This window comes from Myzus persicae, unplaced genomic scaffold, assembly GCF_001856785.1.
Source record: "Myzus persicae strain clone G006 unplaced genomic scaffold, MPER_G0061.0, whole genome shotgun sequence".
Taxonomy (NCBI): Eukaryota; Metazoa; Arthropoda; class Insecta; order Hemiptera; family Aphididae; genus Myzus; species Myzus persicae.
The window spans coordinates 146447-161223 of NW_019104006.1; the positions used below are offsets into that span (position 1 = coordinate 146447).

The 14777-nt window shown below is 26.6% G+C and overlaps 1 protein-coding gene across 2 annotated transcripts; it reads left to right on the forward strand.

Annotated features, from left to right (window-relative positions):
- Positions 1-3435: 3435 nt before the first annotated feature.
- On the forward strand, positions 3436-13228 carry LOC111037515 (lymphoid-specific helicase-like). Of its 2 annotated transcripts, none has more exons than XM_022320137.1 (17): positions 3436-3654; positions 4122-4255; positions 5039-5128; positions 5318-5400; positions 5584-5711; positions 5846-5936; positions 7076-7177; positions 7452-7634; positions 7703-7923; positions 7992-8214; positions 8587-8748; positions 9477-9583; positions 10025-10232; positions 11141-11377; positions 12052-12211; positions 12696-12800; positions 12889-13228. In XM_022320137.1, the coding sequence occupies exons 2-17, from the start codon at positions 4180-4182 to the stop codon at positions 13002-13004; spliced, it is 2292 nt and encodes a 763-aa protein (XP_022175829.1). In that variant the 5' UTR covers positions 3436-3654; positions 4122-4179; the 3' UTR covers positions 13005-13228. The 2 variants fall into 2 exon arrangements, with proteins under 2 accessions (XP_022175829.1, XP_022175830.1); XM_022320138.1 differs by lacking the exon at positions 3436-3654 and adding an exon at positions 3693-3911.
- The last annotated feature ends 1549 nt before the right edge of the window (positions 13229-14777 follow it).

Here is a 14777-nt window from a genome sequence, read left to right on the forward strand (position 1 = left end):
ATTTTAATTGTAATATGTTTCAATATATTATACTCCGGAGTTTGGAGTATAACATGTACAGGCCACAAGGCATATCGTAGTAGAAGTAGTATAGGTAAACTAATTTATATTAGAATATACCTTAAGTAAATGTTGAGCAATTATTCCCTAATCGAGAAAATCCAAAGTAGTCATTATCGCGAGATCGGGTAGATAGAAGCCGTCTACTTATAGTCGAACCATACAACATCTGGAGATTTCTCTTTTTTCTTCATACGAAGCATGAACTATGACAAGTCATTGAACTAAGTAATTATATAAAGTTCAAGTACCTAGGTAATTAAAAACTATTAAAGTATTGATTTCATGAAATGCAAAACATTTAAATATGATTAATTTTTATTAAATTACATGTATAATTATTATTTTATCGATTTATAAGAGTGTATAGCTATATTTATTTAGTATACTTTATAGTTTATACTAGACGATAAAGTGGTTCTATATTATGGCAATATATGCATATCGGATATTTGAATATATTTTTTTTTTACTTTCAATTTAAAATTAATAATTTTACACTCTGTAAATATTGGTTTACATTAAGTTCGAGTTATGTTTCAAAGTTAATATAAAATAAGATAAAACAAAATAAAATAAAATTACCTAGATTATTTTATTAAAACGTGGGACTTGTTTCAGAAGATCCTATTGATGGAAAGGTGAATTCATGACGTTTAATGGTAGGAGTTAAACAATCAGTAAGTCACTATACCATGTTAGGACGAGGATAAAATTTGATGTTATATCATTAGTTGACATTTTTTTGTTTTTATGAGACTTGAGAGAACAGTGATAAGAAGGATATTAGGGCAGCAAGAAGATTTGAGAAGTTAGATTTAATTGTTGTTTATAGTAGGTTTTGATTTGATTGATGGTGACCCTTGGTTACATTTCCATATTGTATGAACGTGGTTTTGTCTGGATTCCATTGGCTGATTGTTGATGATAAGTATTCTTCGTAGTTTCATTGTATAATAATATAATATTTTGTTTTATATTTTTCCCACTTCCGGTGACTAAGTAGATACTACTTCTGAGCCAACAAATTCATGCAACGCGACTTCTGTGTGTCTTCGTTATTAAAATAAAATACATATAATTAGAAAATCTGAATTAATATGACTATGTAAAAACGTTTTAACTGCATTCACATCGCAAGTTTAATATTTTATAGAAAATCCTAACGTTAGGTTAGTTTTTGAACAGAATCATGGGTTCTCATGCATATCGGTAAATATTCACCAAAAATGTTAAATAACAATTTATAATAATACTGCTATATTAGGCACTTCCGATTCAGTGTTGCAATATAAAAATACTAAACATTGATCGATCAATGTTATAGAGTTTTCTTTAGTACTTTTTCATATTTCCATTATTGTCGAACAATGATATTAATCAAAAATAAAAATACCATGTTTTACCTTTCGACGCCTGGGCGGAACACAGTGCTGCAATTCAAATGACGATGTTGTATACTATTATACAAGGAGTTACCTAACCCTAACGCAACAAGTATTAGTTTTGGATTTCTAGAGTTTTCAAGTAGTTATATAAACACAATATTCTAGCCTAGAATCTAAAATTATTATATTTAATTCCTAATAATACAATAAAATGCAGAGTTCAAATTCAATATTATAATTTGGTAATTACGAACTAGAAATTATTAGATAATCTAAAATTTAAAACATTCAATATTAATAAATATATAATTATTTTTATTGCATATAAATCCTAGCCCTAATAAGCCATTACTATCTACCAATATAACTTAATTTTGTTATATTCAATATTTTTCAATTTGTTTTCAAATAAAATAGGTAGTTAATGATTATATATACTATGCGAAAACTAGAATATTTTGAAAATATTCTTAAGCTCATTATAGTATAACTGGTTCACTAAAATATGTTGAGTGATTATTCATGCAACTCGGCATAAGTTATTTAAATTATTTTATTATAATTTATATTATAAAAAAGTATTTATACTTATCTATAATAAGCTAGATATAAATGTTGGTATAGATATACTTCATTTTGTATGATTAGTTAATTGTTAGTTTAAAGTTTATATTTTAGATTCTAAGGTGAGCGAATATGTTTTTTTATTTTTTGAGTCTATGTCTATGTACACGGTGAGTAGATAGTCAAATAATGCTTTGATTTCCAACTTTAAATAGTGGTTTTTGGTAGAAAATTGGATCTAATTGGGACTGAAAAGAGGTAAAAACAGAACATTTTAGGTAGTTTTTGTTTTTTTACATACCAAAAAGAAAATGAATTTTAATATGACAAAATTGATGTTTTTTTGTTGTAAATAAAAAATAAATAATCGTAGATTCATTGGATTTTCATAAAAAATATGTTGAAATGTTACGTAGTAAAATAAATTTGGTGTTAATTGCTATATGTTATAGTTATAGCTTAGATAGGTATTTACTAAAAGAAACCTGTAGTAATAATCCATAACATCTTACAAACACTTCAAAAACTTGAATCATAAATAAATTTAAAATTAAAAGAAATGTTTATACTCTTAGTCTTATAAAAATGAAATAAAATATGAGTTTTATTTTATAAAAATCATAAGCTTAAAAGAATAAAATCAATGTAGTAAACAATACCTATTAATCTAAATTAAAGTTTAACAATTACAATTTAGATTTTATTTACCTACATCATTGCTTGGTGACGAAATAAAGACTCTTTTTAAGTGATAAATTATATAATATACTAGCTACCTGACTTTCCTCCGGAAGAAATTATTTTTTTATAATTTAATTTAAAAACATAAGACTATTTTTTGGCCATACAAATAATACAACGATTATAAAATAAAAAAATAAAAAAAATAAACAGACATCGTTATCGGTGAATATATGAAAATAATTGGTAATTAGTTAATTATTATTATTATTATAATGAGGGTTCAAAACAGGTTTCCTTCGTTTCCAAAATCAAGTTAGATACTTATATATGTATATATATATATAGATTAAATAGTAAAATCATATTTCTAGTATTGTATAATATTATGTAAACATAACAGTTTACCTACCTATTTTTACTATTTACATGAACATTTATTACTTAAATATTGAACACTAATATTATTTTAGTGATTTGTTCTTAAAAATAAATTTCCACTGAATGCGATGGTGTAATTATAATTTAAATACGATTTTTGGTTTTCTAATTATAATTTTTGAAGGTAATGAAGTCAAGTATGTCCCTATCTATTACGGGTTGTTTACACTCCGAATCAGCCTCGGATTTGACCGCCACGCTGACTGGTGGAGAAATTAGTGTGGGATGTTTTACAGGACGTTTTTTTCGGTAGAGTTAGACCTCCTTATCTCTAGCTTTCATGGGTACCGTATAAGTCTGTATATTTTATTAGGTTATATGATCTAAGAGAGGGATCGGCCCGGTCGCCAATTTTCCCTCCAAATTCGAGATAACCAACTATCTTCTCGGTATTCGGTAATCGGTATATTGAATGCTTTGCAGTCTGCTAGTCTTCGTTGTTCTCCTATGGCTTTGTTCAACGTTGAACGTTCATTTCATTGTTATTTTGCTTCACGTATCTGACAGATAATCTAATATGGTACGTATTTACTATGATTATTAATAGTAAGTCATTGTTACTCGTTTGTTCGTCGCATTTTTATCCTTACCTACCATAACATTTTCAAATTTTCAAACTACTATTCTTTTAAAAAGTATGACGTTTTAAAAGGATTTCCCCTTGAAAAACAGATCTGACAACTACTAATCCACACTCGATATTGTCCGTATGTAAAAACTATATACCTTGGTACATTTTTTCGAAATTTAAAATCATAATTTTTGTGAATCAACGATGTAAGTATTTTCAATAAAAATTAAAAGTTATCAATTATTTTGATATCAATTTGTGTTATTTATCCTGAAAGTTTCACCCAGCTATTGTAGTCTCAGAAGAAACAAACACTGTAGGAATTTGTTTATTCGATACCCTATACTTTCATCCCTTCTTTCCTTTATTATCTGTTTACCTATTTATTCACTAATATTCTGTATAATTTGTTACAGTTATTACAGAAAATGTGGTAATTTAAATTAAACTGATTATTTAATATTCTCAACTGGTATGAACCAAGAAAGAAAAATGAGTGAACAATTGAAATTAAATGGTCAAGACAGTGGTGACATTGGTATGATCAAAGGTAGGTATTTATAAAAAAATATAATTTATTCTTTAAGATTAAAATATAAAAAAACCCTATGTCATCCACTAGATAATAATCTCACATTGGTTATATAAATTTGGTAATATGTAAATTCACTCTAAAATAATAACAGAATTAAATGTGTTAAATGTGACACCGTAAATGCCATCATAGTCAATGAACATCTTCAATGTTCAAAATATTTTGTCTGTTGATTGATTCAAATAAAAATATAAGATAAAGGGGAATGTAAAAATATTAGTTTATTGATCAGTGAATTATTCTAAAAGACAACATTTTACCAAAGGTAAATCTGTGTATTGTCCTAACTCCCGGTACAAACAATCCTTATATTGTTCTTTATCATACAATCAGCTATATAAATATTATAATAAGTAACCATGTGCTTATTTATTTTGGAATCAATAGTTTTAGGGTCAGTTTTGAGAATGTTTGCTTATTTAAATCCACGAACCACCAAGGGATTTTATGAGCATATCAACCCATGTTTTGAACTTTTAGTTAGGTTTAGTCAGGAATCATTTTTTAAACATCATTATTAATGAGATAATTGTCGGGAATATGAAGGTAATGGTGCAATCATTTCATTGTAGTATAATGTTAGTTTTAGAACAAGAATGCAATTATTTAATATCATAACTTAAAAAAATAGAACATTTTTAGTTCTATTTTTGATTTAGAATTGTATTCAATTTAAATACCACATCATTGGAAAAAATCAAATAATATTTTGTTGTAAAAAACATTTATTTTATTTAGTTAAAGAAGAAGATGAGTTACGTGAAACAAAATATGATGTAAGTGTACATGAACATTTTAATAACGCCGATGAAGAAATCGATATATCAAGTAAGAGTTTCCTAAATTGAATAGAAATTATAAAAATATTTACATTAAATCCTCCACAATGCTATGCAGCACAATAATTTGTTAATTTTCAGTATGAATTCACTTTGTTCTTCTATATTATGAAAATCAAAAGATATAACATATTCAGTTTTATCAATTAAAATTAAATTATTATACCTACTTTTTTAGACATTGGTTTCTTTCCAAAAGAATTGCTATTGGAAGAACAGCGCTTAAAAGAAGATCACACAAAAAAAGATGCAGAATCTTTGGTAAACATTTATTCTAATATCTCACTTTATAGAATTTGAATGAATATTAAATTGAATTTTATCTGATACATATCAGCATCTGCCTAATATGTATTCATTACAATTACAAATTAAATAAAAATAGAATATTCATTTTTAAATAGAAATTTTTTTTTATATTTAATTTTGTTTATTATTTGTTAGGTTAATGATTTAGATGAAAAAGTAAGAAAAGAAAGATTTCAAAATTTACTCACACTTTTAAGAAATAGTATTAAATTATCCAATCTTTTTGAATCCAGATTAAAAAAATGTAAACTTCAAATTATTAAGTAAGTGTTAAAAGTTAAGTTATTTATGATTTGTTGTTTAATATATTTTTGATGACTGGAATGTGATTTAAATTTAAATACTGTTTGTAAAAATATTTTACGATTAATAAATTAACTGTATTATTTTTTTGTAGAAAAGAACTGGGAAAAGCTAAAAAAATGAAAGAAAATATGCCAAGTCATAAAGATGAATCGACCAAGATTACAAGTAACCAATCAATTGAAGTAAATATTATATTGTTTATGTTAAACGTTTGTCTAAGTCAGCGTTTCTTAAACTTTTTTATCCGTGGAACCCTTTTTTATGTGCACTTTCACCGTGGACCCCTAACTTTTTTTAGCTTTTTTTTATTGAGCTCTTAACAATAAATTATTACAGCTCGACAATTAGAACCACTACATTGTTTCAATACTTTCAATGCGTCATTTTATGTAAGGAATATTTGCAATAAAAGTTATAATTATGTGTCAACATTTAAAATTTTGAATAAAAGCCACAAGTTTCGGGGAACCCTGAAGTGACCTCCGCGGAACCCTGGGGTTCCACGGAACACAGTTTAAGAAACGCTGGTCCAAGTGACTGATCACGGTCAGTAACATAAGGTACGACTGATCTATGTCATCAACTTACATAGACAAATCTAGGTACTCGTCCAATATGCTACCACACGTTTAATGGTTTAGTGTATGATATCTACCGTAAATATTTTATCTTCCATCGACTTAGTTGATTTTCATCTTTTTGTAAACATCTCAGCTTGTGTTACCTTTATTTGAAATACCCAATACCAAACAAGTTCTACGATATCGCACAAATTTAAACCATTTTATTTATATTATAATATATATATATATATATATATAGAACTTATGCAATCTATACTAAAAAAAGAAGTACAATAAGCATAATGTGTGTTTTTTTTTAAATTATAGCAGTGGCTTGAGTAGCTTGAAAGACGTATAATTATAAGTAAATAAATTAGACACTTAAACACTGTTAGTATTATCATTTCATACAAAATTACATTTTCTAAAAAAATATATTTTGGTAAAAATTGTTTTTCTTTGCCAAAAAGCTTGGAAATGTAAAACAGAACCCTCTCAAGTGTGCCCTCAGAAATATGATTCGATTAGGGTGGGGGGGGGGGGGCGAACGGTTAAGATTTCATACATACTAGTATTTCATCTAAGACTATATGACAAAATAATATATAATTTTACTTTGTCAATTTGTGTATGTACGTGATTGACACTGGTCAGAAGTACAAACACAGCGTTTGTTTGAATACATATTTATACAGTTTATTAATAGCTATTGAAGAATATTATTCTTTAGTCATATTATAATTAGTATTGACATTTAGGATATAAACGAAGAAGAGTATTATTTAAGCTTATTTCAACAACCAAAATTATTTCATGGGAATCTTAAGGCCCACCAAATTGAAGGTCTCCTATGGATTAGAGTATGTATTTAAATTTATAATTTAATATATTAAGTATTTTTTTAATTTAAAATGGAAGTTATCTTAGTTTTTATACAAATTACATGTTAAAAAATGTGTTCCATCTATTTTATAAGTTTTACAATGAGTTATTCACTCCCCACCACTTCTCAATTTATTGGGATACTATGTAAAGTATGAACATTTTTATGTATTTTTAACATAATGTATTATGCCATAAATTAATATTATTTATTAAGCCATCTATACAAATAATAAGAAAAACTTTTTTTAGACTTTGTATGAAAATGGTTTGAATGGAATTTTAGCTGATGAAATGGGACTTGGTAAAACTGTGCAAACTATTGCTTTTTACTGTTTTCTTTTAGAAATGGGAATAACTGGACCATTTCTTGTCATTGCTCCACTATCTACAATTCCCAATTGGCTGTCGGAATTTTCAAAATTTTCTCCTAAAGTAAATAACCAAATTTATTATTTTGAAAATATGTATTTAATATTTATGCTCATTTATTATTGTTATAGCTCCCTACTGTTTTATACCATGGTACAATAGCCGAACGCATTGAATTGCGACCAAAGTTCAAAAACACTCAAAAAGTTAATAACTTAAACTGTCAACCAGTTATAATAACTACTTATGATGTTGTGCGTTTCGATATAAAATTTGTAAAAAATATTGATTGGAAATTCATAACAATTGATGAAGGACAAAAAGCGAAGAACGCCAATGCCCAGATATCCAAGTATGTCAAATATATTGTTATAATGATTGATTAAAAAAAAAATAATAATAATAAAAAATATTTTTTAGATGTATGCGTGAATTTAATTGTACCAACAAGCTCATACTTACAGGGACACCTATTCAGAATGATATGTCAGAATTATGGTCATTATTGAATTGGTTGATGCCTAAAATTTTTGATAAACTAGAAGATTTTAACTCTTGGTTTGTTATTGATAAGTTCTTTGATTCTAATGACAAAATTGTTAATATGGCCAAAAAGGATGAGTTATTAGACATCATTCTTAAGGTAATAAACTTTTTACTTATCTGGAAACTAAATGATGACAGTTTATTTAATTTATCTAAAATATTAAAAAGGTAGAAGTACCTAACATTAGACTCCAAACAAATTTAAAATTATTTTGTCATGCATAAAATGCAATTAAGTTTGGATTATTTTTTATTTTACACTATCTCTTTTACTATTGTGAAATAAGTATGTTCCACAAATTACAAATATGATAAAAACCTTTTTTTGTACCTAAAATCAATGAATTTTAGTGAGTAATTCAGGGGGGTAATTCATTTTAGGTAGTAAATGAACTACCTTTAACTATTTCTTTTTCTGTGGAACACAGTATTAAAAACAAGAAAAATTAACCATTGACTTTTGTTACAGATATTAAAACCCTTTATTTTGAGACGGGAAAAAATTGAAACTGATCTAAAGCTCCCACCAAAGAAAGAAATTGTTATTTATGCTCCACTTACAGAGACACAAATGGAATTATATGAAGCGACATTGAATAGACAAATGGATATATTACTGAATAAACCTAAGGTATTTTTTTTTATTATTATAACTTATAATAAGTGACACTCAAATAAAAACATTCATTTTTCTAAAACAATTTTGACAATTGAGGTGCTAGATAATTAATGAGTTTCTATGCACATCTTCTTTGGTTGGGGCAAACCAAATTCTAAAATAAACAGAATAATGAAACAAGTTTCTCTTTTTAGGAATGAAGTATGGAATTATTTCTTTCAATTACAATAGTATGAGGAACATAAAAAATCTCTGTTTTTGAGAAATGTGAACAGTATTTTTTTTTTTTTAATGATACATTCATAATTCATTGCAATTTTTGAGATAACGTTATTACCTAAATATTTTTAAGGGTAAAAAAAAATTGTTGGGAAAAGAACTTGTTACTTTGTTCACAAAAGAACAGGGATTTGGAACAAGTATCTATTTTACAAAAATAAAATGGGAAATAAACAGATTACTTTTTAAAAGGGACATTTTCATTGTTATTAATTTTCATTCTCGGTCTTGCTATTTCCAATATAATATTACAAAAGTGAAGCTTTTTAATAATAATACACTTCTTACTCTTGTCTCTTTTTTAAATTTAGATCATTTAACATACTTCACTTTATTATTCTAGAAACGAAATACATTTTAAAACCAAGAATATTTTTTTTTGTTTTGCTCGTAAGCTAATACTTCTACTTTTAATAATAATAGTTGTATGAATCTGTCATTGATAACTAGGTTTTTTTCAGGATAGTGAAGATGTTATTCTCCAAGTAAATAGTAAGAGAAAATGTGTGGAAAGCATCATCAAATACACTGATCTTAACGCTATTAGAGTAAATATGCCAGAAAAAGAGTAAGTGTAAAAACATTGATGATGACTGTATTTTTTTAATTCAATAGGTAAAAAATTATGCAATAACCTCTTTTAAAATAATAATCTGTATTCCAATCAATACCTCTTAAACTACTAGAACTTTTTAGATATATGTTAGGCACTGCGCCACTGCCTGAGAATAAAATAAAATATATATAAACAGATATTTTTATCAATATACATTATACATTTTGAAATTGAAATTAGGTACTTTGGAATACACCAACTTAACTTTATTTTCCTGGCCTATTCTTGATTGTAACTTAATAATTACAGTTTAATGTTTATGAGCTTAAGTTTCATTTTTTTGTACCTAATGCTTTTGCCTTTACGACAACATAGCTGTAACATTGAGTAAAATACTGATATCTACCAACTGCATATTATGATATTGACTAATTGTGTTGTAATTAATTCTAGTCCTGAACATAGAAGTGTGGCTATTTCAGTTCATATGCAAAACCCATGTGTTCAATTGAAGAAAATTGTTAATCATCCATATCTCGTACAAATGCCTTTAATTCCGGGGGAAAATAAATTACTTGTTGATGAAAACATTATTAAAGTTAGTGGTAAATTTCAGTTACTTGATGCTATGTTAACAAAATTGAAAATACTTGGCCATAAGGTAATATATATATTAAAAGTTTACATTAAATAATTTATGTTAAATAATATATAAATAAAAATTAGTATTTAAAATATTTCATCAATGAATATTAAGATGGCACATCAGTAAAAAAATATTCTCAGTCTTATAGACATAGAATATAGTTAAAACTTAAAGCCTGTCTATACTCTGGCTTGGGAAAAACGACTGTATAACTTATCCATTACTGCTCATAAGTCGGTTTCATATACCAAACCATACTGGTCAGCCACAATCGCCAAGAGGCATTGTTGATATTGGTGTATATGTAGCGGTAGCATTCACAATAATTTCACTATTTGTCTTTGAACTAATGTTAATGTTATTATGTAGTGGGAATGGAACTATGGTTTGAAAAAATCCGGCTAGCAGCACCCTTGACCATCAGTATCAGTGCATGGTTTATGGTCATTCTCTTGTAGTCTGGACTTTCTCTAGGAGTATACTTATTTTGATTACATTTTGAAACAAAGTTATTACCTATTAGCTATTACAATCACAATGAACAATATTATTGTGTTTTCTCAGAAGCTCTAATTTTTTCTGTTACTTATAATTATAATTATAATTATAACTTAAAAATCAAAATATTAAAAAATCTTTCAGAAAACAGTTAATGTTATGTTTTATTTTAGTTATAACACCTAGCTTATAATATTTAATTTCAACAATGATTAAATTACAATGTGTGAAATATGTAGAAGTTTTAATTATATTATACACGTGTAAAATAGATTTAAAAAAAAATTATACTAGAGTGCCCTCTTAAAGTTTGTGAATAAGTGTATTTTAGTCTTTAGAATACTATTATTACTCTATAATTAACAATTTAAATACTTAAAGAAAATCTTATTTTACCTGCTAACAGTATGTATTGAATTTTTTAGGTGTTGCTATTTTCAACAATGACACAGTTGATGGATTTAATTGAAGAATTTTTAATGTTTCGTAAATTTTCATTTACCAGATTAGATGGAACTATGCGTATTCAACATAGGGTTGATGCAATAACTACATTTAACAGTGATCCAGATTGTTTTATAATGATTCTTTCGACACGGGCCGGTGGACTTGGCTTAAATTTAACATCAGCAGACACTGTTATTTTATTTGATAGCGACTGGGTATAGTTGAATTTAAAAAATGTTCTCATAATTTATGCTATTTTTATTTAGCCTCATAAAACTAAGAAGGGGTGGTGTCAGATTTTCATCTGGTTCAGTCAGACCACATCCCACAGTCAAATAGTTTTTGTTTTCATTTTCAGCATCTTCCCTGATCACAGCTAATAATATTATTGTTCTTAATTAAATTGTATTTTGTGTAACTAAGTAAATAGTTGTATTCAATCTATTTTTTCTATTTCATAAAATGTCATAGTCCTTTTATTTTTTTATTGTGTTACAACACTGTTTATAAACTACAACATATTTTTGATAATACCATATTTTTCTTAACTTTACTTTTTACCACCTATGGTTTGATCTTGCTCTGAAAAGTTATTTGTTAATTTTTTATCATGGTGATCTATTCTGTCCTGCTTATTAAAGTTTGGATTTGTTATCATCCCGCCATGACTAAAAATGCATTTCAATAAAATTATGATATGAGTATTAATGTATTATATACTAATATGATAATTTGGGTTATACTTTATAATCCATGTTTGCAAACCTGTCTTGGAGATTTAGATCAATTATATTGCTGTTGATCAAATAAAAATAATTAAAAAAGTGTTGGACATAGGACTTTTAATAACTAATGTTCATTCACAACTATATAAGTATTTATGTTTCAGAACCCTCAAGCTGACGTACAAGCGCAAGACAGGTGTCATAGGATGGGCCAAACTAAACCTGTTGTTGTTTATCGTTTTATTTGTAAGAACACTTTTGATGAAAGAATATTGACATTCGCAACCGCAAAAAGAAAACTAGAAAAAATGATCATTGGCAGTGGTAAAAATATTGCATTATTTCTTTGATTAATATTTTCGGATTTTTTATAGCCCCTCTATTATTTTAACATTTATTTTATTAATTAATGTTTAAGTAACATATCGTTAGTTAAAATTTACTATAAAAATGTTATATTTTCGTATTTTCAGAAGTATTAATAATAATATATTTAAAATAATTAGTATTTTCAGAAGTATTAGTAATAATATATTTAAAATAATTAGTATTTTTAAGCTTAAACATCATAGCAATTTTTGGCATACTTAAAATTCTAAGTAAAAAATTAATTTTAATTGAATTCCGTTTCTATCAGTTTTTTCTGTAGTAAATGTATTTAATTTAATGCATCCTAGTAGTAAATTAGTGCATTCAATTGTTATTTGAGTTATTTCTAACTAATAAAGACATATTCTTAATGAAACATATTCATTATTTTATAACTGAGTGAAAAGTGTTATTGTATAATTACTATTTTACAAACTAGGTTCATTTAGTAGAACTACAGCACTTACCGTGTCTAGCATTGAAGATCTGATGACTTTATTGAAATCATCAGAATACACTAAGAAAATACAACCAAATGGATTTAGTAAGTATTTTATTATAAGTATACGTTTTATAGGTTTATTTGTTTGATAGTCTTCCAATTTTGTGTTTATATTATTTTGTTTCTATAGTTCTGTCTGATGAAGAATTAGATGCTATTTTAGATCGATCTGATATGTACAATTCAGCACCAATGACACTTGCTTCTCAGACTGCTGAACACTTTAAAGTATTATCAAACTCTTAAATCTTTTTTTATCTACCAGATTTTGTTATAAGGATTACTTAGTTAAATGTCACTTTTAGTATGTAAATTTATTTTGATAAAATGTGAATTTTTAATGTCAAATATACTTCATACTATCATAAGATAATTTATACTTATTGTACATGTACTTTTATGAGTGCATTAAATTAATAATTATTATACTTAAATGTTTAAATATAAAATAAACTTTTCATTTTCTCACAAATTATTTGTACTTAAATATGCCATTACAGTAATGCACATAAATGTGTGATATTAATTAGTATCTGAACATTTTTTTTTTTATGGCAAAATACCTACAACATTTTTAAAATAGGCACCTTTTTTTGATTATTCAAAGTTTTAATGTCAATATCAGTTATTACCCGAGAAGTTGGAACCTATATAATCAAGTGGATGTGACATTACTATGACTCACTCAGCATGAAAGTTGCCGTTACTCACCGTATGGCGGTTGCACCAATTTACTAGTTTTATTGCATTTAAATCATATTTTACATGTATAAAATATACTCATTAAGTTAATACTATACATTTTCATTATTATTTTACAAATACAGTACTAATAAAGTAATAATAATTTTTAAGGGGGACGAGGTGACCGAGTGGTCTGACTCTTCCGCTGCGACGCAGCCGGTCGCGGTTCGATCCTCGGCCACCGGGCGGCATTTTTCTCCGGACAATTCGCGGTGACCGGAGAGCAAGTGCTGCCATCCCCCACCCCCGGGGCATGGCAGAAACCTACGGGTGCCCCATTCGAAATTCTGCCAAAACAAACACACACGTGTTCCCCCTACCGTTCCAAAAACCTACAAACCATCAATACAAAAAAACCTACAGTACCTATTAATAGCTAATGGCCTCAGTTGCCGGGCTCAGGATCAATTAAAAAAAAAAAAAAATAATAATTTTTAAAAAATAATCAAATAAGTGGATAGCGGTTCTGCTGTAATTAGGATTTAGGTGTTTAGACTTGTAGAGAGTCACCGTAATGGATGTGTTAAATTTGAATTCAATAATCATTGTATATGTAAAAACGATTCTGAGCAAAGGCAGTGTGTTATCTATAATATTAGTAAGTATATTTTAATATTTTTCAATATTATTGGTATGAAAGAAATTTATTTAACCATTTGACAATAGTTATATATAGTAAGTTGAATTAATTTTTACCGAAAAATCGCATTTGAAAATGTCATCGTGTTTTAAATAATGGACTTAAAAAGAGGTTTGTTATTATGGGCGCATGTAAATTCCGCCCGAAAATGGTAAATTCCGCCCAAAATGAACTACAGGTAAAATAAGGTACATGTAAATTCCGCCCGAAAAAAAATACAGGTAAAGAAACATACATGTAAATTCCGCCCGAAAAAAATGTATTACTGTTAATAAACAAATTTCTGAATTAAACATTATAATTTAGAAGTGGGTATTTAAATAAATATATATTTCACATAATATTAAGTCAATAATTACAACATAAATCATGTATAATCGTAAGAATAGTAATAATTATAAAAGTAAATATAAAAATTGGTAAATAAAAATTGTTAAAAATCTTAAAATAGTAAATATCATAATAATAATTAATAAGAGTCAAAATTAAATCATATCAATAATTAGCACAATATATATATTATATAAAATTGTTAAAAATCTTAAAATAGTAAATATCATAATAATAAATAAGAGTCAAAATTAAATCATATCAATAATTAGCACAATATATATAAAATTGTTAAAAATCGTAAA